General features: G+C 34.0%; 3 protein-coding genes across 12 annotated transcripts in view; 1 reads left to right on the top strand and 2 right to left on the bottom strand.

Moving 5' to 3' along the window:
* LOC107223943 overlaps positions 1-3,874 on the bottom strand; it is a 14,119-nt gene extending 10,245 nt beyond the window's left edge. Inside the window, exon 1 of the mRNA XM_046733110.1 lies at positions 3,789-3,874. The gene's annotated coding sequence lies outside the window, so the exon portion shown is untranslated. The remainder of the gene's footprint in view (positions 1-3,788) is intronic.
* The window catches only part of LOC107223961 (oxysterol-binding protein-related protein 8), a 26,426-nt gene extending 6,483 nt beyond the window's left edge, over positions 1-19,943 (top strand). For 3 of the 7 annotated variants that reach the window (XM_015663846.2, XM_046733103.1, XM_046733101.1), the window contains 16 exons: positions 1,313-1,444; positions 5,470-5,525; positions 5,590-5,820; positions 6,064-6,208; positions 6,292-6,513; positions 7,957-8,111; positions 8,960-9,138; positions 9,368-9,545; positions 10,024-10,120; positions 10,325-10,521; positions 10,686-10,811; positions 11,569-11,817; positions 13,118-13,285; positions 14,528-14,703; positions 15,200-15,436; positions 16,378-19,943. In XM_015663846.2, coding sequence (XP_015519332.2) covers positions 1,313-1,444; positions 5,470-5,525; positions 5,590-5,820; positions 6,064-6,208; positions 6,292-6,513; positions 7,957-8,111; positions 8,960-9,138; positions 9,368-9,545; positions 10,024-10,120; positions 10,325-10,521; positions 10,686-10,811; positions 11,569-11,817; positions 13,118-13,285; positions 14,528-14,703; positions 15,200-15,436; positions 16,378-16,387 — 2,558 coding nt within the window. In that variant the 3' untranslated portion in view covers positions 16,388-19,943. Of the gene's footprint in view, positions 1-1,312; positions 1,445-5,469; positions 5,526-5,589; positions 5,821-6,063; positions 6,209-6,291; positions 6,514-7,956; positions 8,112-8,959; positions 9,139-9,367; positions 9,546-10,023; positions 10,121-10,324; positions 10,522-10,685; positions 10,812-11,568; positions 11,818-13,117; positions 13,366-14,527; positions 14,704-15,199; positions 15,437-16,377 lie in introns of those variants that run through there. The other 4 variants (XM_046733100.1, XM_046733104.1, XM_046733099.1 and 1 more) reach the window with 3 other exon arrangements.
* On the bottom strand, positions 19,345-24,673 carry LOC107223948. 4 transcript variants are annotated; one of them, XM_046733107.1, is made up of 5 exons: positions 24,552-24,673; positions 24,021-24,202; positions 23,745-23,927; positions 21,392-22,583; positions 19,345-20,439 (listed from the first exon to the last, which is right to left on the bottom strand). In XM_046733107.1, the coding sequence occupies exons 2-5, from the start codon at positions 24,183-24,185 to the stop codon at positions 20,357-20,359; spliced, it is 1,623 nt and encodes a 540-aa protein (XP_046589063.1). In that variant the 5' UTR covers positions 24,186-24,202; positions 24,552-24,673; the 3' UTR covers positions 19,345-20,356. The 4 variants fall into 4 exon arrangements, with proteins under 4 accessions (XP_046589063.1, XP_046589062.1, XP_015519307.1 ...); XM_046733106.1 differs by lacking the exon at positions 24,552-24,673 and adding an exon at positions 24,284-24,492; XM_015663821.2 differs by lacking the exon at positions 24,552-24,673 and having other exon boundaries at positions 24,021-24,492.

The following is a 24,673-nucleotide window of genomic DNA, read 5'->3' as shown; positions in this document are numbered from 1 at the left end:
TTATATTCTCGTTTATTTGCACTCCTAATCACTTTGAATTTGGTGTTTTTAAACCTTGCATGCATTTAGATTTACAATAATCATATTTTTTCATGTCCAATGCATGGCACACAAGATTTCACACGGTTACTGAATTTGTAGTAGAAAACTTTCTTCGCTCGTTGTATTTCATTTTTTCTTTCGATGGAACAGTTTTAGCAATGGAACACTTGGATAGAGATATTTTTGTGCAACTACTATTACAACTGTTAATCCTTGAATCTGCAGACCGTGCGAAATGTAGCAAGAATGGATATTCAAATAGGTTCTTTCAATAACTTCGTAATGGTTTTCTTGCTCACAATTCAACTTTGGACGATTTTTGTAGCCCAAATGGTGGTCAAAGGACAGAAAAATTAAATAGGTACACGCATCTCGATATTTACGATAGTGTAGAATTTTTTATTCAACCTAGTGACTTGATAAAACCGCAGTAATTCAAATCATCCAAGTTACAAAGTTGAGAAAAATACAATATAAATTTGAACAGTTTTTCGATTTTGGTCTTTCAGGTATTAAACTATTCAGAGTAGGTGCCTCAGTGGAACAGAGGACCTTTTATGTGATCAAAATTCGAAAGCGAACAGTTACATTTTTCATTATTTCTGCTGATCTCTCGATTATAATAAAGAACTGTATGATTTGTGTATTTGTACATTGCTTGTTACATTTGCATGTGTATTTAAAGAAATGCCTCTCCAAATTGATGTTTAATATTTTCAACCTGGTAAGGTGGTTACAGCTGTCGTTAGTAAGCGTTCACTGACCGTAGAAAAAATTTTATATAATTATATTAGATGCCTTTCGATTAGAGTTAAAATCATGCAAATCAATTACGTGGCGCTTGTATTGGTGAAAATATATGCGTCAAGAAGAGTAACGCAGAGCGGAAGCGTTGAATTGTTAAATGTATGTTTCATGAGCTGTTTGAAAAATAATTTAACGACGCCTATAGCGCCTTTCTCTAACTGTTATTTAATGCATAAGAACATAACTTGACATCAATGAAGTAGTCAGTCCGACTCCAGTCTTTTTATGAGTATAGTGCCTCTTCAGCAATCGTACAGAGTGTTTGTTTCTCTCGATCGTTACACGAGCTTCTTTCTCAATTAAAACAGTGAACATTATTTGAAATTACCGCACAGGGACATGAAGAGTATAAAATACGACATTTCAATTGAAGTGGGAGAATTATTGACGGTAAAATGATTAGCGTGACGTAATTTTTAAAAGACCAACAAGATAACTTGGGTTTATTAAAATTGAATCATAGCGGCCGGAGATGATAGACAACCTCGACAAGGCGGTGTTCAAGCTGGATCAACACCGCTGCCAAAACTACCGTCATTAGAATCACTCTCGACAAGTACAATTATTTCTACTTGTGCTCCACCATCCTCAACAGGTAATATTTATACAAAAATTTATACAAAGTCTTCGCAGTGCTTCGGTGATAAAAATTATTGGATAACTCTCACAACCTGTTTCTCGAAATTTGTCAGATATACCGTATTATTTTTGAAAAGATTTAAGTTCATTCTAATAATTTCGGATTTTAACAAATTTTTAAGAATTTCCAGAAGGAACTCAATATTTTTTCGGAACTTCGTTTTCTGCAAAACTCCTGGAAATGATTAGAATTTGTCAGAGATTTGCCAGAACAAATTTGCAGTATTCGTAGAAATTCCTGACAACTTCTGAAATTAATTTTTTACCAATGATGGAAAGTAAATTTAATTCGTTATTGCAAAAGTGCCAAATGGATGGTGTGATAGTAGCGAAATGAATATTTTATCTGTTACGTATACTTTGAGACGATTTTCACTTTCTCATTGACCACTATTTGTGCTTAACTACTAGGTCAAATTCCTATTAGCACCTGCTCCGAACATCCTTCAACTATTCGTAACTGGTACTGAGCGTGTGAATACCTGTTGTACATACTAGAAACGATCACGATTCGGTATGCTTGTGAATGATCAAAGTTAGCAGCAATTATAAACACCACCTGTTCAAATTTATATCAGCTGAATTATCCACACATGTCTTGTTCGTTTTTTTTTCTTCTTGTGTTTACTCCATCGTCGAAACATTATATCAGAATCTGAGATTACTGTATGACAACTTGATCTTCGCATATCCCTAATTTATCTAAACCGAGTAATGGAACACAATTTTGAATTTACATATCGTCTTGTCATTAATAAAATACTATTTGTTAGACTGCTAAGAAATGAGTTTTAATAAGATCAGCCTGGTTAGAAAATTAGATTTCTGGCCCAAATGGCTAAACTGATAGCCATGATGGAAACGGTAATCAAATAAATTTATAGACAACGTGTTTAAGATCACACCTAGTGTCCGAACAAAAGTGAACAATATTCTGTCTGACCCTCATAGAATCAATCATCCAGTTTTCTCAATTGGTCTGCTCTAAATTACTATTGAAAAATCTTTTCTCGTTTTTTTTCATTCCTCACCTGTTATTTTACAAACATTTGCATCGCAGCTTTTCATCAATTCTCTAACAAAACTGAACATTTTTCGTTGATAGTGCGTGTAATTACCCAGTAAATAATAATAATAATAATAATAATAATAATAATAATAATAATACAAAAAAATATGTCCACAAAGCTATGAATATTGTATATTCATTTATTTTGGCACCTAATGGTCATATATGGTTTGTGTAATTTAAAATTTGCATGGTAGAACGTTAAATTCTTAATTTTCAAGTCGATTGAAATGGTCTAGCTTCTCACATTTGTCGTGTATTGATTGTAACTACTCGGTTAAATGATAGATGCCTCCGGTATACCTACATATATATATATATAATATATATGAATGTGTGTGTGTGCTCTACACTCAAAGCCTGCAGGTGACCTCTGACTCAGCGTATAATGTTTTATTTATTTTTTCCCTGTGCAAATGATTTATTCAAATATTCTATTGCTAACAATGAGAATATAAAATTGCCTTCTCGATCTATAAATATATGTACCTTTTACGCTTTATCATTGTTTCAAAATCAAACCGTTACCACAATGTGTTTCTAACAAGGAGTGACTGGAATTCTTTTTATCAACTGTCAACGCTCTTTGTGGCTGTAGTCAACATTTCAGTAATATGAGTGACATTTAACAAAAGTAAAAAACTCAAGTTCTTGTTATTACAAATTACCTAAAGTACACAAAAAATGTTGCTCTAGCAACATTTTTTTCTATCTCTTTCTCGATATCTTGCACCGTTTTTGAAATCCTTCTTTCCGAATTTTTGATTGTCAATATTCTTTTGCTTTCTTGTGAAAAAATTGGGAATCCTGTGACACGTCGAAATGTGAAAACTATGACCTTTCTAGAATATTTGTGAAGGAAGACCCTCTTCGATTTTTTATTTGGGTCTTTGATGGTTTTTGAGTAAATATGTGTTTAATTTTCAAAAAACTACCTCCATTTTGTTGAACATCGAAACCCATTTGAATTCTTCAATGAATTTTCAAAGAACTTGAGAACGCAATCTGAATCAGTGAAAATCGATGAAAAATGCAGATTATTTCGAAAACAATTTTCATTCTGGATTTTTGACATCCTTCAGGATTTTCTAACTTTGCTATGAGTAAAAAAACACACATTTATCAAGTTTTATACTTCAGCCACCATTTGGGCATCGCATCACGATAGAATATTATTTTCAACGAATGCCGAATTCGAGAAAGCTTGAATAATTAAAAATTTTCAACTTACGGTCTGTTTGAAGTTCACGGCTACGGATTTGGCATTTGAACTTCTTGCCCTACAACGTGGTCGTGCAACAATGAACGGAATTATGTACTCTGAAAATGGTTTTCTTCAGTGTAATCATAATACGGGAAGCACTCTGATGGACAGCTGATAACAGCTAGAGAATGATTAGATATTGTATCTCTTATAATATATTTGAAAGCAGTTAGCAGTGCGATATTTTTACATCCGTAGTGCACAACTTCTTATTTACCACTAATGCTGAAATTGCTTATGAATATAAATGTAACACAAATTCAAAAATGAAATTTCCAAAACGTTTCTCAAATGTATTTCACAGCACACCTGATTTGCACACATCGACAACAAGTAAGATTATAATAAATGAATACAAAATTGAACTTTCTTAGGCACCACAGTGTTCCGTTTTAACTCCATCATGAAAAATATCCCTCAACCATTTCTCATAGACACTTTATTCATCAATGTTTATTCAAACGTGTCTCTAATTTTGAGTTTTATAGGGAACGGGTCGTTTGAACGTGAGCTAATCCTAAAGTTCTGACACTTCTGGTTTTTTTTTCCATAAAAAAGTGTTCCCTAAATATTAAGAACACTTTTTTTTTAAATCGGATAACAAACCGTTCCAACTTGCGCGCTATATTTTGAAAATCAAATAGTCTTTTTGAAGGCAATTCATTTTCTGGTGGAGAGTTAATACGTTTTTGGACGGAACATTAATCTAGGGCAGTGAAGAACATCAGGAGAATGGTATCGATCAGTAGAAAATTGAAAAAAAAAAGTCGGTAGATCTTTCTGGTTAGTCCGCGTTTCAAACGACCCGTGACGGAAATCTGGTGTAAGGTTCTTGCTGCAAATTCTTTTCTTAAGGGTTCATGAACCCCACTCTTTGAATCAAAAGTTGGCAGAAGACAAAAAACGGTTTCAAAAATCTCCAGCAGTATTATTTGTGCCAATGGTTGTGAATATAAATGAATCAACATACCTACTGCTACGTGATAGAAATGAATCCAAAACTCGCATTAATAAATGTTTACAGTCGTGCCCAGAGTGAATAAATATAGATTTCTGTAAGTTTTTTACTTACAATCTTTATATAAATGATGTAAACAGTGATGTAAAATTTGTTGAATGTTTTACAGACATTTTGTAAGGATTTAGTCAGTGAGAAAAATAAATCCAAGAATATTAGAATTGGATAAAACAACACCCAAGCTTAATTAATCGTGTTCTCAATATATTAATATCTTAGTTTCTATTATTTGAATTTTTTTAGATTCATTATTATCACGTAATAAACATAATGTTTTATTTGTGCCCACTATTATTGGCGCCAAAAACATTGCTAGAAATTTTCTGAACAATCCTTTGCTCATTTCCTAATATTTTATTAAGGAAGTCGGCCTCATTCATGCTTACGAACTGCTTCCCGGATATGATGTTCAAAATTTGCTTGTCCCAGTTCTCAAGTTTTAATTTCATCCACCGGACAAGCAATATGTTAAAATCCAATAATCTATCACACGTACGCGAGAAGCCTTACCTACTGTAAGTTTACGGCTTCATTTCTTGGTCATTCAACGGCAATAATACTCATCACTATTGAAATTTCCGGGAAATTAGAGCACAGCTTTTAATGCTCAAACTGTTTCACTGCTTTCAGGTCCAGCAGCGATGGGTGAAAGCTGTCCAAAGCTGGCTGACAATTCGTCAGAAAAGGTGAGTCGAGTCGCGCGTCCAAAAACCCTTTCAATAGCTCAATTATGCACGCATCATTTTCCAGTCTGGCGATGCTGGCAAATTGACTCGCAAAGAGTCCTACAAAGCACAGAGGAAAAATTATCGGATGGAGAAAAAAAGAGTCGCCAATGAACTCCTCAGCTCCCTTAAAGACCCGACTGTTGTTGTCATGAGCGACTGGCTCAAGGTCCGTGGCACGCTCAAGAGTTGGACCAAGTTGTGGTGCATTTTGAAACCTGGATTGCTGCTGCTATACAAGAATCCGAAGATAAAGGTATCTTCATGATAAGGGATTCGAAAAATTTGAATTAATCGCGTAATACAATTTCTTTAGTCTTGATTCAATTCAATTGGTAATATTTCAACAATGAATCAATGAATTTCAATGATTTTGGTCAAAGCCGATGCGACTATTTTCAACTTCGAATTGATTAGATATTGGGTCTGATCGGTCCAGTAGTATTCAAATTATTCGAATTACTAACCGGATCAAGCACTTGCTTTTAATACTTTACAGAGTAACAACTGGGTGGGAACCATTCTACTCAATATATGTCAAGTAATAGAGAGACCGAGTAAAAAAGACGGGTTTTGCTTCAAACTGTTCCATCCGCTGGAGCAATCGATCTGGGCGCCACGAGGTCCTGAGAAAGAGGCTCTTGGTGAGTCGAAGTTCGAAATGATGTTCATGGTATACGGTCATGAGAGGAGTTAGGCAAAGAACTTTTGAGTATTCCTCTTTCAGGTGCTGTAGTCCAACCTCTTCCCACGTCTTATCTGATCTTCAGAGCACCTTCTCAAGCTGCTGGCAAATGTTGGCTCGATGCATTAGAGCTCTCTCTCCGATGTTCTTCGCTTATCGTTCGCTCTAGTAGCGTTCTTCCTCGATCGCCTCAACATGATGCGACAACCACTCATGAAACTCAGTGGAGTGAAGCAGACTACGAAAAACACTTCAATGATCATGGTGAGCTCAACAATCTAGCTTTTTTCCTTTCCTAAACTGTGGTCAAATTGATTGGTTAAAAATACTTAACTTGAATGAATTTTGTATTTGTGTTTTGTATTGATTCTGTGAAATTCGTGTTATTCCTGCGATTGTCAACTATTTCTTGAAAATTAGGTGTCAACTGAATACAGAAACTGTAGTAATGTTGGTTATGGATACCAGGATGAAGAGAAACGGTACAAGTACATGTCTCATTCCCATCCCTGGTATAAAGTTTTCGATGAGAATCTCTGAAATCCAATATTTCAGAAAAACGTCATTTAAATTCTGTAAATTACTCTTCAATGGCTGATTAATTGTTCACAGAATGCGTCAAAAATTTTCAGAGCACGTATGATTTTCTTTGAAACGATTATGTTTTTTCTTTTTGTTTTGGAATTTCCAAGTTTTTCTTCTCATAATATTTAATTTGTTGAAATCATTTTCCGTCAGAGTTTCTCAAAAAATTTCACTAGAGATATTTCAATTTTTTGAACATGACTGACAAGTTAAAATACATCTATTTTACTATGAAATTTTGAATAAGAAAACATAAGTTTGGGCCGTATTATAAACTTTACCCCCTTTTCAAACTTTCAACACGTTCTGAAAATTAAGGGAGAACGAATTAGGATACATAATTAAATGTGACTAAAGCAATATGGCATTGCACTGTGCGATCAACTGATGGCTTGGGTCACTGTTTTAGCTAAATACATAATAGGAAAATAAAAGGACTGAGAGGTCCGTGCAAGTGGTTGCATTTCTCTTTTCATAGTTTGTGTATGTAAAGACTGAAATATGTGATATACGGGGACTTTTAAAATTGAATACGACAACCTGTAGTACATATTCTGCCACCAGATGGCATCATTCGATATTTTCAAGACTCGTAGCGTACTAAAAAGGGAAGAAATGAAATGAGAAACTGACCTTCGGTTCAACTCTGAGGCAAAGTCACTAACGCTGGCTGTTGTTCGTGCATTGCTGCTCTTCGCTGGCAATCTTCAGAACAATTTCTGCGCGCTCCACTGGTGACTCTGCGGGATTATGCTCCTCCCTCACCCAATACACCACAAAGACGCCTGCTGTCCTGCCCCCAGCCCTTATCTCCCAAAATGCTGCACATTCCAAAAAGCTTATGCCCATCTCCGACGCCGATGTTCCAGCAATTGTACCATGCCGTAGCTTATTGGGAGAAACAGCTGGACGCTAGACCCGTGACTCCTGCCACAGATCCCACATCAGCCATATCGAGGGAAGGCTCAGACACAGCCGAAGGCTTGTCTGCTCCTCCGTCGCCGATTTCTCGATCCAGTCAAATCGCCTTTTCCCGTCGCATGACCATTCCTTCTGTTCACGTCTTAGAGTATGAGACCCGACACGTAGTAAAGCTAGATCCTGTATTCGCTTCACACACAGACCTTGACGATGTCAGCCAGCCGGAGAATGGTGTAGTCGCAGATGCTGAAATCAGCGCCTCTGACAGCGAGTCGGAACCATCTGTCAAGGAAGAAGAACCTGATCAAATTCATGAAACACCTTACGCTGTTGTGGAGAACGAAGTTCTTGGATCGGTAAGAGTTGTTCAGGCACATAAACTTTGTTATTTTCATTACGAAATATTATTAGCTTCTTTTTGACAAGAGAAAACACGCGCTTCGCTCACATTTCCTCAACAAACAAGAAATAAAATCATGCAAGCACTGCGAGCTACGAATACCAAAACACATGTTTTGTCACTAAAATGTTCCAAATAATCAAACTCCAGTGTTTTTGGGATCATTTTGCTCCCTGACGAGATCCCCACAAATTTTTCGAAAGATGTTTGAAAAATTTTGCATAATAGCATAGTCGTAACAGATAGATGTAATAGTTGTACCATATTTTCAAAATTCCAATTTTATCCACTCTGGACACGACTGTTTGCAGAATTTTTTCATCTGATATCTAATAATCTATATTATATACAAAATAAATACAGAACCATCAAAATTGCGTCACAAGCACCAGAATTCAATCATATTGAATTTTATAATTATAACAGTTTTTCTCAAATTGTTGATATAACAACTTGTCTTATTCGAATTTACTTAGATTCATTATTATTACCTATTAGGGATGTCAATGGTGTTTATCATGTTGGTTACCATTATTGGCACTAATAACAATGCTGGGTATTTTTTAAATGGTTATTTCTCCTTTTCTTTTCTCTTCTTTTTTCTTTGAGACTGTACAAGCTATTCATTCTTTTATTTGCAAGTTTTTGACATTTCCTGAGGTAATTTTGGTAAGAAACTACAGTAAAAACAAATTTCTTAGCATTGAATATTCCTGTTTCTAAAAAAAATATTCGAACTCTTCATTTCATCTCCTGCTTCTTATCACAAAATTATTGTTAAATAAAATCATGTTTCAAAAACAGGCTGGCGAAGTGGTTGCAGAATTACAAGATGAACAAAAATCTCTTATTTGGTTCCTGATGAAGCAGGTCCGGCCTGGGATGGACCTTTCCAAAGTTGTGCTGCCGACATTCATTCTGGAGCCCAGATCATTTCTGGAAAAACTGGCAGACTCGTACTATCACGCTGATCTTTTGTCGAAGTAAGTGCATCTTAGTTGCGAAATGTGAATCATTCAGTCTTGCCTCACTTTGTTGCAGATTCTTTTATTGTTTCAACTTATTTTAAAATTTTCAATTTATTCTTTTTACCGCCAATCGTTGAGTCTTGCGCAGCTTCTTCATATGTTGGTTAATTGTTTCCACTAGTTGTAAACTATTGTTATTCAATCCTTTCCCTGTGAATCATTGAACACCTTTTTTCCCAATTAGGGCTGTACTCGAAGATGACGCCTTCACACGCATGAAAGGTGTTGTAAAGTGGTATTTATCTGGATTTTACAAGAAACCCCAGGGCTTGAAAAAACCCTACAATCCACTGCTAGGAGAGACGTATCGCTGCTACTGGCAGCACCCCAATGGATCACGAACTTTCTATCTTGCTGAACAGGTATTACCTGTAATTGTGACTATCGATTACTAAAAGTTATTATTACAGGAATCATTAACGAATTTGTAATCCTCGTGTAAGTTTTTTTTCTAAAATACGATGAAAACCCCACAAAATTTCCGGAATATTTGTAGAGTGATCAAAGAATTTCATGAAAGTTCAGGAATTATCAGTTCATCATAAATGGCAATTTAAAAATTACAAAATAAGCAGATAAGATCATTGTTTCTCCAAACTTCTTATAGTGTACTTGCTTTGAATTTTAATTCAAACGGGATATTTATGTAATATTCTGAAACATTGGTCCATTGAGATTTTTCAGAATTTCAGTACAAATTGATTTTTCAGCAATGTTTTAGCAAAAAAATTTTATCTGGAAAACCAGAATTATGTGATGGTGACAATACTTAATACTTAATATTACATAGCTTATGATACTTGAAAATAATAATGGATAAGATAAAGTGTTTTTTTTCAGCTGTCTCATCATCCTCCAATCTCTGGATTCTATGTAACTAATCGCCAAGACGGCTTTACCATTAGCGCTACAATTATTGCCAAGTCTAAATTCTACGGTACGCATGATTGAATGATGGTTATAGGTATATTGTTTCATTACTGAAAACGATTTATAGATAGTAAACGATGAATAATTCCAATCGTTTGAATGGTTTTCGAAATTCTCTTTTCAGTATTTAAAAAAAGTTTAATTTAATATCTGTAAAGGAATGTTTTGGATAACACTAGAATTATGACAACTTTTCACTTGATGTCCTTAGGCAATTCAACATCGGCGGTATTAGACGGTGTGGCAGTATTGACAATGCTGCCAAGAGGAGAGGATTACACTATGACTATCCCATATGCTCATTGCAAAGGTATTTTGATGGGAACTTTGTCAATGGAGCTGGGTGGAAAGATTAACATCAACTGTGAGAAGACGGGATATCAGACGGAACTGGAGTTCAAACTGAAGGTGCAGGGAAATTTGTTTCTCCAGATTATTCTCTCTGAATTATTGAGGGTTTTGTAGTGTTTCTGTCAAAATCAATGGAAAATCAATCTGCTGTTTTTAAAATTAAAAACTTGTTAGCTTATGGCTGTGATCAAATATTCGACAAGTGCATTCTCTTCTTTCAGCCATTTCTGGGTGGCGCGGAACACATGAATCAAGTTGTCGGTAGGATTCGACTTGGGAAGGAAACGCTTGCAACCATTTCAGGCTACTGGGATGGACAGATTACCATCACCGACAAACGGACAGGGGTAAACTATTCATAGTTTTTCAAATCCACTGTATAAGAAATTTACAGCAAGTTTTAATGAGTAGTTTTTGTGAGGAGAATCAAGAAAAGAACTGATTGTGAAACGGCCTGTATATAAAATTATACAATATCTAGAAATGATTATTTCAATCGCTAAACTATACTGGAAAAATATTTCGAAGTATTTTTCTAACAAAATCCAGTAAATCCTGCTTAATTTGGTGTAAACTTTGATTTTCGATCATTTCATTCTTATTACTCTTATGTAATTTGAATACTTTTTGCGATTTAATACAAAAATTTACAGGAAGTGTTTATGTGTCTTCAGAATTGCAATCCAAAAATCGAAATCCAAGGCAAATTCCGTAGAAAGGTTAAAACTAAAATTTGAACTTCTTAAAAAAATTTCTGAAGAAAATCAATTGATAAGGTATAAAAATTCAGGAGATATTGCGGAAATAGTTGATACTGATGTCTAATATTTGTAAAACTTTGTCAATATTTGAGACATTTTCGGAAAATCTTCAACAAATCTGTGTTAGTATTCGAATCGTGTCAAAAGTAATCAGAATTTAATGAGAAATAATCACGATTTACAAGACTTTTTTAAAAATTGGAATTCTTTGTTAAAAAAAAACAGAACAATTTTTCTACCAGCAACTGAAGTAAATCCAGCGAAGTTGTCATTTTTATCTATCTTCCTGCAAGTAACTTTTCAGTAGCCGATTGGTGTCTATTTGTGATATTGTTTTTCCCAGACGGAGAGCGTTTTTTTCAACCCGACGGCAGAGATCCGCAAGAACAGATTGAAGAAATACACCGTACCGTTAGAACAACAGGGGGACTGGGAAAGTGAGAATCTGTGGCAAGCCGTCACTCAGGCAATTAATAACGATGATCAGGTAGCTGCAACAGAGGCCAAAACTGTTTTGGAAGAAGCTCAACGAGAGCGTGCACGCGAAAGAAAACTCCAAGGTCTAGAATGGGTTCCAAAATATTTTGTACAGGTTTGTTAAGCAATGATTTTATTAAAATCTTCCGATTGCTGATCACTGATTCACTTTCCTTCGCATTTCCTAAAAGAATATACTTTATGTACTGTTTTGAATACAATTTTTTACAGTTCGCCGTAGTGAAAAGATGTTTCTAAATTTTGTTTCGGTTCACAAAATTCTTGAAGATTCTAACAAACTCGTTAAAATTCGTATAAACTGTTATTATGAACCTCCTATTTTTCTGTTTTCCAGATCGAAAAAAAAGAATAGTCATTATAAGCATCCTGAAAATTTAAAGGAGTTTTTACTTGATCTGCACGGTTTGAGGTCTAGAGAATCACTTTCAGCCAACGGATGCTATGCCTGTGTGTGATCAATTCTTTATCCAATGATATCTTGAGAATGAATGAACAGATTTTGGTTGAGTTTGAAGTTCGTGACTGTGTTTATTGTATGATTAAATTTTCGTTGGTTGAAACAGTCAATGATGACAAGATGCAATTCACAGAGAATGATGCTTTTATTAATTTCGACGTTTCGGCAGGACCCCGCATGCCATCATCGGGTTTCGTAAAATTTTTAAAAATTGACAAATTTTACAATTAGAACTTTCAATTAAAATTATTATACATAAATGCCACTATTAAACAACATAAATGCAAATATATAGTTATTTATATGATTGTGATCACTTTTTACATAATTCAAAAACTTTCAAAAGTTGATAGGGATTTTCTAAGAACTAATCTGATACCAGTACAGAATTATTAAAGAAATTTCAGGATTAGTATCAACTTTTTCAATGTTTCGCAACTTTTTCTTAAAAGATCTCCTAAATTATTGTACACAAATTGTGGAATATTTTTTTCATCTATTCGTCATTCCAATTGGTGGCCAAGTAATTTTTGAATGAAATTTTAATTTCACTTACCCTAAAAAAAAGCATTGAACTATGATTTTTTCGTTTTAATTTTGGAAAAATCACGTTATTGTCAATTATAATACTTCATTTTAATTGAATCTCTTAAAAAAAGATTCCAGTGAAGCCTGGTCTATATGCTACTGGATAAAACAAACCCCAATTGAAGTGAATTATTGGTTGCTGAGATATAAATTCATAAAGCTCACCCAGTTTTTCAGCCGTTTACTTGTATACACCTCTCTTGTACTTTTTGAGGTGTTCCATCGGGTATAATTGTTTTATAAAAAATAGTTAGGAATATACCGTTTTCCACCACACTGTGTTTCGTGAACTCACTCGCTTACTTCTTCCGTACTATTTAAAAAATAGTAATCCCGTTTCTGTCAACAGGATATAATCTCAGGTAATTGGATGTACCGCCACGCTGATCTCCGTCCTTGGGATCCTCGAAATGACGTGGTTCAATACGAATATGACTACGTCGTCCGGACAAAAACAAAGCATAAAACGCCAATAATGCGGACCGGTAGCATCATTTCAGTTGAGCCACAAACTCAGGTACAGCGTTCCCAAAGATCTGCAACCACATCCTATTCAAAGACGTTATCTATATGCCAGAGAATTTTCTCTAAGAATAAGTAAAGTTGTCTTAATTAACTCAACTTTCCCAATTCCGTCGTAATATCACAGATAATTAATCACCTGCTAGCTTGACGTATAAGTTATTATGCTGTACCTGTATAGTAGATTAATTAGCCTGGATGGATTGTAAATGGTGTCAATATATGTAATAAATGTAATCATTCTTCTCGTTCGCGTTAAATTGACTATGTTCTCTTGTTTTCAAACTAAATAACTTATTTTAGTTACATATATTTTTACAATCTTTCCAGGTAAGTTACACGTTAATCAATCGATTTTTCAAGCGCTCTTCAAAATATACCTGCAAACTCAAGTCACCTGTTAAACATGGATATTAGGGTGTCTCGTTTCAAAGCAACATTTTATTCTTTGCTCGCACCTAAACAACTTGTACATAGCTAAAGTAAAATCCCCGCGAAAAGATAGCTCATAAATCCAATTTCAAAACGTCGTTTTTGGAACTCTCAATTTTCCCTCTTAAATAACACGGAAAAGATGTAATTTTTTGGAAATTGTAACCACTCGACCACACTAAATAATGTGGACTGATCCTGACGGGATTTTGTAGAGAATTAATGTCTTCACAATATTGCCTAGTGAATTTTTTTAAAGTCAATAGCTTATTGTTAGTCACCGAAGTGGAATTAAAGATGAACTTTTTTATAAAATTGATTTTGAAGTATTATAACTTGTGAATTATTGAAGTATTATAACTTGTGAATTATTGAAGCTACAAACTTTGTATCAAAGACATATTGAGAATCGAATTGTCTAGAAATTGTTATTTAAATCTTTCTTGTAAAGTCAATATTTGAGGCACATAAACCACGTAAATTTCCACATTGTTAACAGCAATAAGTAATTTAAACTTGACAAATACGAAATTAGAGACATTGTCCTGTGGTAAAATTTTTTATGGGATTTGAAAATCCTGTTTTCCAAGTATTACTTGTCATTGGATCTTGGTTCCGCAGACATAAACATTCTGCCATTTTTTTTCACCCTTATTCCAATGAACTTACTTTCCCCTATTTTCATTCAGACATGATTTAAGTCCACAGTTAAACCATGTTAAACGAAATCAGATTCGTAACTTACATTTTACCTTTATACAATTCTACTTACAATGATAAACAGCTTAATAAACTAAAATTGCAGATGCCACTGCTGCAAGCCGAGTCTAGATCGTCTTTGTCTGTACTGAAGTCTTCAAAAAGGCAATTGACGAACAACATGCCACTCACTGAAGCGGCCCATGATTCAGGCAGCTCCTCTGCAGAGTTCCACTCTGATTCTAGTCAGTCAGTAGGCAAAAGGCGACGATCTACCGCTAAGTACGACCATCATTATCCAACACCAAAAAACTTATTTATAATAAGCTAACGCTTGTCTAACAAACAGAGTCGCAGGACAATACAGTTAGAGAAGATTTCTAATCATAATTTTGCTTGATTATTCTAAAATTGAACATTTTTCAAACTAAATGTGCCTCGATTCTGCGATTCATTCAAAATATTTCAGTATTTTACTCTGAAACGTCTAGATTTTGCGTCGTTATTTTTAAATTCCAAGTTACACTCCAGATAATAGTCAATTTTTCTAAAATTGTTTGACCATTCTAAAAAGACTCACCAAATATTTTAGAGTTCTTTGGGAAATTGCAGATAAATTTTCAAGGTTCTCATTTTGTTTCAGAAAAATGTTTCGTCACATCATTCACATTCATTAACATCAAAAAAATGTTAGGAATTTGAAAAACGTTGCAATGGAATGAAAATGACTTTAGTCTAGATTATTAAACATCAAAATTCAATACTTTTTTTGTTGCAGAATAATTGACGTTATAAAAGAGATGGATTCGCGATTACTTGATAATGGAGAAAAGCTAAACAGAATTCAGCATATCGTAGAGCAACTAGCTATCAAACAAAGGGAACAAAAGGCAAACGCGTCGGAAACAAGGATGTCGAGGAATTTGTTGGACACTGGTATTGTAATAGCCGTGATTTTCATCATACAGTATCTTCTCAATTTATGGAACAGCAGGTCGTTGGAAACAAAGGAGTGGTGAGTTCGCGGTTTAATATCTTTTTAAAATGAATGATTTACTGACTAAAAAAACTTCATCAAATAATCACACATTTCAAATAAAGTATTTCGTTTTGAAGTATCATTTTTTTTTTTTTTTTATTTGCTTCACTTGAAAAACTTACTTTGAAGCGGAATTAGAAAATCCTGGTGGAAGGATTTTTAAAGTTCGCTCTTAGAATTCGAAATTCTGATATTTGAATAACACAAGGAAGATGAACTTTGGTTCAATTGTTACCACTCACCTACATTTAATGATATGGACTTGATCCTGAAAGCATGTTGTAGAAAATTAAACCTCTACAGAAGGGTCCATTAAGCAAAATCCTTAGCTCCAACGGTTCGAAATTTACAAGACTCGAAATTTAATTATATACAGAAATTCATCTTTAACCATCTTTAGTGGCTAAACTATTGACTTCACAATAAAAATTCTCTACCAGATGCTTTTGAGATCAGATCTGTATCAAGAAATGCGGCTGCATGGAAACAATATCATAAAAAAATTACATCTTTTCCAATTCTTATTTGAATGAGAAAACTTCAACCTCTGATAACGACTTTTTAAAATTTTATCAATTTGATTTAAGAGATATCCTTGGGCGAGAAATAAATTTTTTTTTTATGAGACCATTCAACAAAGATGTTACTTTTTTTGAGGACATTAGACAACTCGTAACCCCCAAAGTAATTTGAATCAAAATTTTTTTACTAAATGATAGGAAGTAATATAATATTTAATTTCACATTATTAGTTAAGTTGAAAAGAAAACAAAACAAAAACCGGTCCTAAGCTCAGACGACCTAAAATATATACGCAAACCAAACTGCATGTAATAAGTTTTTTAAGTGGAAGCAAAAAAAAAAAAAAGTTACCTCTAAACAAACCATTCTAATTTCGATGTGCCATTTTTATACAGTAACAGATGAGGATCAGCAACGGAGTGATTACCATTATTAGGTGTTGCATCAAATGCTTGGCAAGACAACAGAAGCGTATTCATCTAATCGGTGGATGAATGCACTGTACTAGAACTGCTAAAGGTGCATTCGAAACCAGCTAATTAAGCTCAAGCAGTGACTGCATCTTCTAATATCCAATTCCGATCACGATCTGAAAAATTTTCGCTACAATATTAAAATTATGATATTGAAATTCAAATATGACAATCATATCGAGCAGAGATGTATTGTTGAAATTATTCCGTTGATGTTGAGAAAATCTAAACGTTATACCAATGATTAAAAATATCGATAGTCGCTTTAATCAGATGCTGATGTTCTAATGAAATTCTACAAATAGCACAATCACGTGCACCTGCTAGTTAATATTACGAATACTTGAATTATGCACGTTTTTATCTTAGCAAATGAAAGTTTCCAGGAATAAGTCAAGATCTACTTTTGTAACTGGCACAATAAGGCGGAATTCATTCTTCTCTCGAGATTCTCAGTATGACCTGTAACCGTATTTATATCCAAAACAATTGCAAAAGACGCGAATTATCGGAAAAATAAAATATTTCACTGGTGTTGAACATCACTGAAGACATCTTCTGTACACATGTATACTAACACATGGTATGCTATGCACAGTGGAAATTCGTTTTATGAAATTCTCACCAGACTTTTGATTCTAAAATATAATTTTTTTGTGATTTGAGCTTGCCAATGTGCAGAGAATTCATAAATAATTTTGTCAGGGTATACATTACGGTCTCGTTATAAGACGGTACAAAAACCTTATTTGTATAACGACGCCCTATCACACTGTGAAATACTACAATTATATATGTAACGAACTATATTTCACGTGACACTGTGAATCTGATTAGCATTATGATATCGAATCGATTTGAATGGCGTACATTTATTTAAAATTTATGGTTCTAGGTGAGAAAAAAATGTTGAATATTAAATTTATCAAAATGAAATAAGTAATGGTGAATCAGATTAAACCTGATTCCAATTGGTCACATTGATACCTACTCGCTATGAGTTAAAAGAAAACAATACATATTCCCCAAAATCATTCTTCTGCATGTAAAGTCAGCTAGTGATGTCGCAATACGGATATCCAGGATTTCAAGTACAGAACTATCGAGAAAATTGCTGTGATGAATGTCAGGCTACAAGGCAGAGCGATATTGCTCATATATTTCCTATTCGTCATATTTTTCCAAGCGAGTGCTTAAGTCGATTTAATAATCAAAAGTTTTACACCAAATCTATCTTCTTTTGGCGCAGGAACAATCCTTTGAATTTATTTATCTTTAATCAGAATTATAGGTATACTTGCAGCCCTGAAACATTATTATTTATATACTTCATTTGAAATCCTTGTGTTGAAAAACAGGATGAAAATCCTGAAAACTTCAGTGAAATTTCTTGAGATACTCGCGAAAAAGCTCTAAATTGGGAATTTTCATAACGAATCGCCAGATTTCAGTGAAATTTCATTGTAAAAATTTCAATTTCAGATTGTTTCAGAACAATTTTTAGCTGAAAACATATAGAACAGTATAATATGTTTAATTTAAACCGTTCCTCTGTATAACTTAATATACATGTATAATAGTTTGACATTATTGTGCACGAGATTTCCCAATAAAAAACTATTTCCTCCTCTCACCACAGAGCTAGTGACCTGAAAGAAGAAAACATTATTTTTTTTGCTGTGTGGCACAACATTATAAGATACAATATCATTATTATACATATTTACAACTTGAATAATTTTATTCACCTATAAAATATATATATATAATATTATATATGAAAAACATATACATATATTATAATTATGTTGATAATAATACCTTTATAATATAGTTTGCAGACAAAGATGGGTGTATAGTATAATTAACTGGCCATTCGTACTTGTACATAAATGTTATCGCTGTTATGCTAATAGATAAGAATTATATATATATGATAACGCTCGCTTGTAGTTATAACACTAATTTCGAGTTCAGTACTTTTCTTTTTGGTATTAGTAATACGGATCCTAACTCATGGTAAAGAATATGTATGTAGACAACACAGGGATACTTACCACAAACGCTTGATTTAGATTAAGAGCAGTACATCTGTGAATTCATGTATGTGATGGAAAAATCCCATCGGGCTGGTGATTTTTTTTTACCACTGCTTTTCACGCCAAATGTAACGCAGAAAACCGCTGAAAAATAAAACTGGTAAAAATTGTCGGAATATCTGAGTTATTTTTTAGCGGTTTCCTGCGTTGCATTCAGCATGAAAAGAAGTAGCTGAAAAAAATCACCATCCCGATCGGACTTTTCCACCATATACATGAATTGACGGGTGTACCCTCCCCTTAATTATTAGAAAGATGAACAAAGACAAATAAGAAATCACTAACAATTGTTTAAATTGTTTGAGTTTCATGGCCTCTTTTTGTTCTTCTTCAACGATAATAATCCTAGGAGAATGTAAATTGAAGCTTAACTGAATTCATCGGTGTAGACATTTTTGGAACGTATATTGTCTGAATGGAACAAGTATTCGATGATCGGATTGCTGTAGAGTAATTCAATATTACTAGTTTGGAAGAAGTCGCGACAGTGCAATTGAGATAAATTTAGTTCGATTCAATTGCCACTATCCTTTGATCACAGAAAAATTTAATACCTTGGAATTTCGGCTGTAAGAGTCCAATTATTACTATTATTATTACTATTGTTGTTCAAATTTAGGCGTTTAGCTAGGCTTTATAAATATTTGTTATTCTCCTGCAACGGTTCGAAACTCGATTTTTCTAAATTGTAATCATTGAGGTTTATACAATGTAAATTGTAATTACTTAAATTTTACGGAAATATTTTTTTATTGATTTAGGAAATATTTTCTCTGGTTTTTCACACGAATTTTTCTCTGAGATTTTACGTGCCTCCGATTATGCGAGAGATTAATTTATGTGTAAAGATAATAATTGGTTACAGGAAATTGTCTCTCTAACATTTTTAATCTATATATACGCATATTCTGCAGTAAATAAAAAAAAACAGCCTCGTTATTCACTTATAGTATGCATAGTTTATTATTAGACTAAACATTCCAACAGGCGGCATTTGAATACTCTGAAGATACTTGAAAAATTAATAGTCGGATCACCCAGTGATCAAAGCTCGGTTTTACAATTAACTTAGCTATTTAAATATAGCGGCCGAAAATCATTGGCCTGCGACAAAAACATGTCGAGATAAATTAACAAATAAATAAATAAATACTTGCCCTTGTCATTATAGGAATATGCTAATATACGTTAAATTCAGTATCAATATGTTGTTAATATTATTACCGTTGTTTTTTCGAATTCAATGTTTTCTGTAAACGGAAGTATAACAATTCAATATGTGTACATCTATTATGAACATGTAAATTTTTATATTATTTGTTGTTACGTAAACACATTTTTATTATATACATGTAATAAACTTACAGAGTTCTTTAACTTGAGCTTCAATTGGGGCTTTGATTTACGAGCGAACATTTTAGTTATTAATAAAAATGCAATAATTAATAAGTGTTCACGAAATCGATAGCGCAACGGTTTTCATCGGCGTGAAGGTAATCTTGCGAATTCCTACTTTGTATATTGATATAACTATTCATTATACAGGTTATCGAAAAACACGGAAGTCCTAAACAGATTATTTTCGTTAGTCTATTCATATATTTACATGATATAACAATATTCCGTGTATGTTAGTTTTTAATTATAAGTATTTATCTAGTTGCCTTACATATTTTCTTCAGTCCAATTTCGCATCTTCAGTGATACCGCACTTATTTTCTCGTAAGTGATACACAAACTAATTTGGTACAATCCAGTGTAACAAATAAAATCGTGGTGGAATATTCATGAACGCTTATTCCTCATATAAATATGTCTGGTTTCGTTTTTATCGTCTTCTTATTCTTGAAGTATTTCTGTACGTGTTTATTCACATCGCTTTCTTCTGCAAAATGTAGAAAAGTTAATAAGCATTAGATGAGACCTGTAAATAAATTTTAAAAGTGGGAAAAGTGAAAGAACTATTGGAAAATTCTACAGCAATGTTATTGGCGTCGATGACGAAGAATACCGTTGAAAGAACATGCCTTCTATTCTATGGCAATGATTCTCAGCAAATTCGAATAATGCAAGGTGTAATAAAAACAATTTGAGAATAAGTTGCATAGTTAGAACGTTGAAAATAATCAAACCTTTGTGTTTTTCATGCCATATTAACGTTTCAGGGCTTATTTTTTTACGATAGCAATTTCCAGGGTAGCCCAGAAATTATTTTGCAAATAGTTAACTAGAGTGGACCGGAAAAAATTAGTTATGGTACATAACAGATGTTTGACGACAATCAAATTAGCGGGTTATAACTAGATCATACTGTAAAATTTCATGAATGTTCTTCAGACAATTTGTAGAGGTCTGGTTGGTGAGGAAAATGCGCCCAGGAACTTCGGAATTGGAGCAGAAATACCAGACTTTAATCTAATTTATAATTTTTTGACCTAATAAATAATTGTAATTATGAAACAGTTTTAAAAATTTTTGATATATCAGCTTTTTTTACTCGAATTTTCTGAAATTCAATTCTATTACATAGTAGAAATATTGTTTCATTTGTGTTTATAAGACCAAATGACACTGCAGGAGACTTTTTATACGTTCTATCTCTTTCCCTAAGTTTCATTTAGACAGTATGGCATTCATCGTCAAGATCAGGAAATTCCTCTTGTTCGCGTAATGTTTACAATTTTAATAAAATAAAATCCTGCGTTTCACTCCATTTCAAAACAAATTTGTTACATCAAAACAGAAACAAAAACCTTCGAAATTTGCAAAAAAAAAACCCAATGCAAACGAGCAATTTTAATCATATGAAGTGTAATACTGGAAGAAAGAAAACTTACCAGGAAATGTATTTTCAATGATAAGCATATCAGCAACGTGTTTGGCAACGGTTTTGAATAATTTCCTATCTGTGATCCGTTTTTTTTTATAAAAAGGCATTAAATGCTTGACAACCCAAGGAGCGATGCGTTCCTTACAAGCATTTAAATGTTCCTCAATACAAATCGGCGAATCAGGCATCATATCTTCGTCGTCAGACTCGCCAAAGAGTTCTAAAAACTTTGCTTTTATTCTGCCGTGTCTGCGATAATTGCTGGTCGAAATCTCCATCATTTTTGCCTTCAACTTTGAGACTTGATGAATCCGTTCAACCAGCCAAACGCCGCTCGCTTTCCGTTTTTTCTTTTCGTCTGCAGTCTCTTCTGCCTTTGGAGAGGCGCATTCTTCACCCTTGCCTCGCTTCTTCATTTTTTTGTAACTCGAAAAGCTGAGTTTTCTCTTGTTTGCATGTACTTCTGATGATTCACCAGTATTATCTTTTCTTTTAGCAACAGGTGTAGTGATAAGCTTTGGAGCATTGATTTCAGGACACATTTTGCAGATTTCCATGTCAATATTGGCTTTGGAAATTCCGGAGTGCTTCTCTATCAGTGCCATCAGATCGGTGCTGTCGTTGCTCTCACAGAACATATCTTCCATGTGTTGCAGAATCGAGTCTTGCGAATCGTTATCGTTCTGCGCTTGAGCAATGTCGACTGTGTTCTCGTCGCCAAAAATTGCTTCAACGTCGTTGTGCACCTGCTCAGAGCTGCCGGTCTGCAGGCATGCAAAGTCTTTTATAGACTTGAATATGTCGCCAGATTTTAAATCCAAGTTACAGTCTGTTGCTTCAGACTCAGATACCTCCTGCGTGTCATTTTCAAATTTTACAATGGTGCTTTCGTCCTGAATGTCAACTTCCGACTTCAGAATCAACGATACTCTCTCGTCTAAACTGCATTTTCTCATTTCTATTGGTGGACTAACAACTGTGACTATGGACTCATCATAGTTCGACGTTACTGATGAAATTTGAACATGGGGGTCCTTGATGGTTAAAGGAGTCGTTGTGTCTGGAGTTCGACTCTTTTCTATATGCAATACTTCGTCTGTTTGAACACCAATGTCGATATATCTTTGCGGCGCTTTTAAAAAGAGGTTCAATTTGTTATGCACTTTCTTCACAGTCGTGTGCCCCTTCACATCTGAAATCTAATCGAGCATTTTAATATCAATGCCCTTTTAAATGAGTTGCAATAATTGTTCAATACCAATTTCGTTAATATCGGGTACATTTGTTGTATGAGCGTTGAAATTTGATCACTTCCTATCAGGAAATAGATGGTGTTAACTGTTGACTCATTACTTTCACTCAAACGCGATCGAAGTTGTAGTGCGAGATACGAGAAATTGATTCTAAGACAACTTAAAAAAAGTTTTCTCTAAATCTAAAAGCTGTAATTCGTGGCTTCATGAATATATAAAATTGGTTGGAATTACGATTGAAAATCAAAGTGTTTTTTATAGCAATTATTGCAGTGCTCAAGCTTTATTCACATAAATGTATGAAACAGAAGTTTGTGGAAATCTATAGAGAAGCGTTTGCGCATTCACGATTTCAAGAATATTTTTGAATATGCTTAAAAGCTTCAGAGAGATTCAATGAAAAAATAAATCTTTTTGTTATATATTTTACATCATTTCAGGAATCAATAAGTAATATTATGGTTTCTTTGTGTTTATGTGTTTCTATCACTGCTAAAAAAGTCACGAACAATTTATGGATTTATGGAATTATGTTGGAACTTGGTAATATTAACTAACTAATGCTAGTTAGTAGTTGCACATATTTTATAAATTGTGATGGGAAAGTGGTACTGGTAGAGTCACCTTAAAACACGCAGTGACTCTGTAAATGAAAATGACAATTTATAGTCCACAGATTTCAAATTTTCACATTGCTACGGATAATTGTATCATTACGGACAAATAAGTCATGTACTATGTGAATCGAAAGTTAGTATCTCAGCTTGTGTTATTCGATTTTGCTTAGGTCCAAGTCTAGTAAATAATAGGAATGTTATTACACATGTGTTTACCATCATTGGCATAAATAATATTGATCACAGTTTTTTCAACAGTCTCGTCTATTTTCCTAACTTTTGATTCCGATGGTACGGCTTATTTGTCCTTAAAATCCATCGTTGCCTGGACTATAAGCACTCTAAAATTAAGATAAAAAGAATTTGAGTAAGCATTGCTGCATTCTATTTTTCTACATGAAGAATGGACATAAATTAAGATACTTGGGATTAATGCATCGTCTCGAGTAGGTAAGAAACAGAGTGTGCTTACAGTTTAAAAAAACATTACCATTTTAAGCATTGCTTGTCTGTACAACGAAGCTTCCAAAGAAGCTCTAACAGCGTTTAGTTCCATCTGTCCGGCGCACTTTTTTAAATCTGGTTGAGAGATAGGAGTATGCTTCGTTTCGCAGCATACTAGGTAATTTGCGTACAAAGACTTATAAAGGTGCGAAGAATATACCTCTCTTACCTAAAAAAGTGACATGCACAATTTGAATACTATCGTCTGTGAGATTTAGTATCTCATTCGAGTATGAATAGGTAATTATGAGAGAAACGATACCATGGAAGTGAGGCGAAGGAATTCATTGTCTTGTTCATCACTGGCAATGAAATCATTGTCATGCATCTGAGGAATCGGCAATAGCATTGTGCTAACGGAATGATCGTCATCGTCGATATCTTCATCGGATTCCTGTTTTATTGAAGATATCCTGCTAAACTCCATTGGGATTTTAAGATGTGCTGAGAAATCACAACAGTATAGTATAAATGTCACTGAGAGTTTTAACTGGGATTCGTAAACATCTTCACTCGTTTTATTACATTATCAAAACTCTATTCTCAGCGATTTCACTCGAACTAAAGCACATGGCTTAATCAAATTGTTTAGCAGTGTTTAGTGGTTGAAAAAGATCGAAGCCGTGAAAATAAACAACTTTTGTATTTGTTTCGTAGTTCATAAAATTGCAGTGTCGGTGGGTGGCTCGGCGCTCTCTGGCGCTCTTAAGCTGTTTGACATTCTGAGCAGACGACGGAACAAATTGTCCAAGTTGCACAGAAATGTTCCATGGGGAATTTATTAGCTAATTACCTGTGGATTACCAGTCCTGATTGCCAACTACGTGGTGCGTTCCAAAACTAGCTGGCAGCGCTAAAAACTCCCTAGGACAGAGGCTTTACATGATACTTCATATACTTCCCTCTCTCTAAGTC

The sequence above is a fragment of the Neodiprion lecontei genome, chromosome 2 (genome assembly GCF_021901455.1).
Source record: "Neodiprion lecontei isolate iyNeoLeco1 chromosome 2, iyNeoLeco1.1, whole genome shotgun sequence".
NCBI lineage: Eukaryota > Metazoa > Arthropoda > Insecta > Hymenoptera > Diprionidae > Neodiprion > Neodiprion lecontei.
The sequence above is the reverse complement of the archived record's forward strand: the minus strand, read 5'-3'. Positions and strand labels throughout refer to the sequence as shown.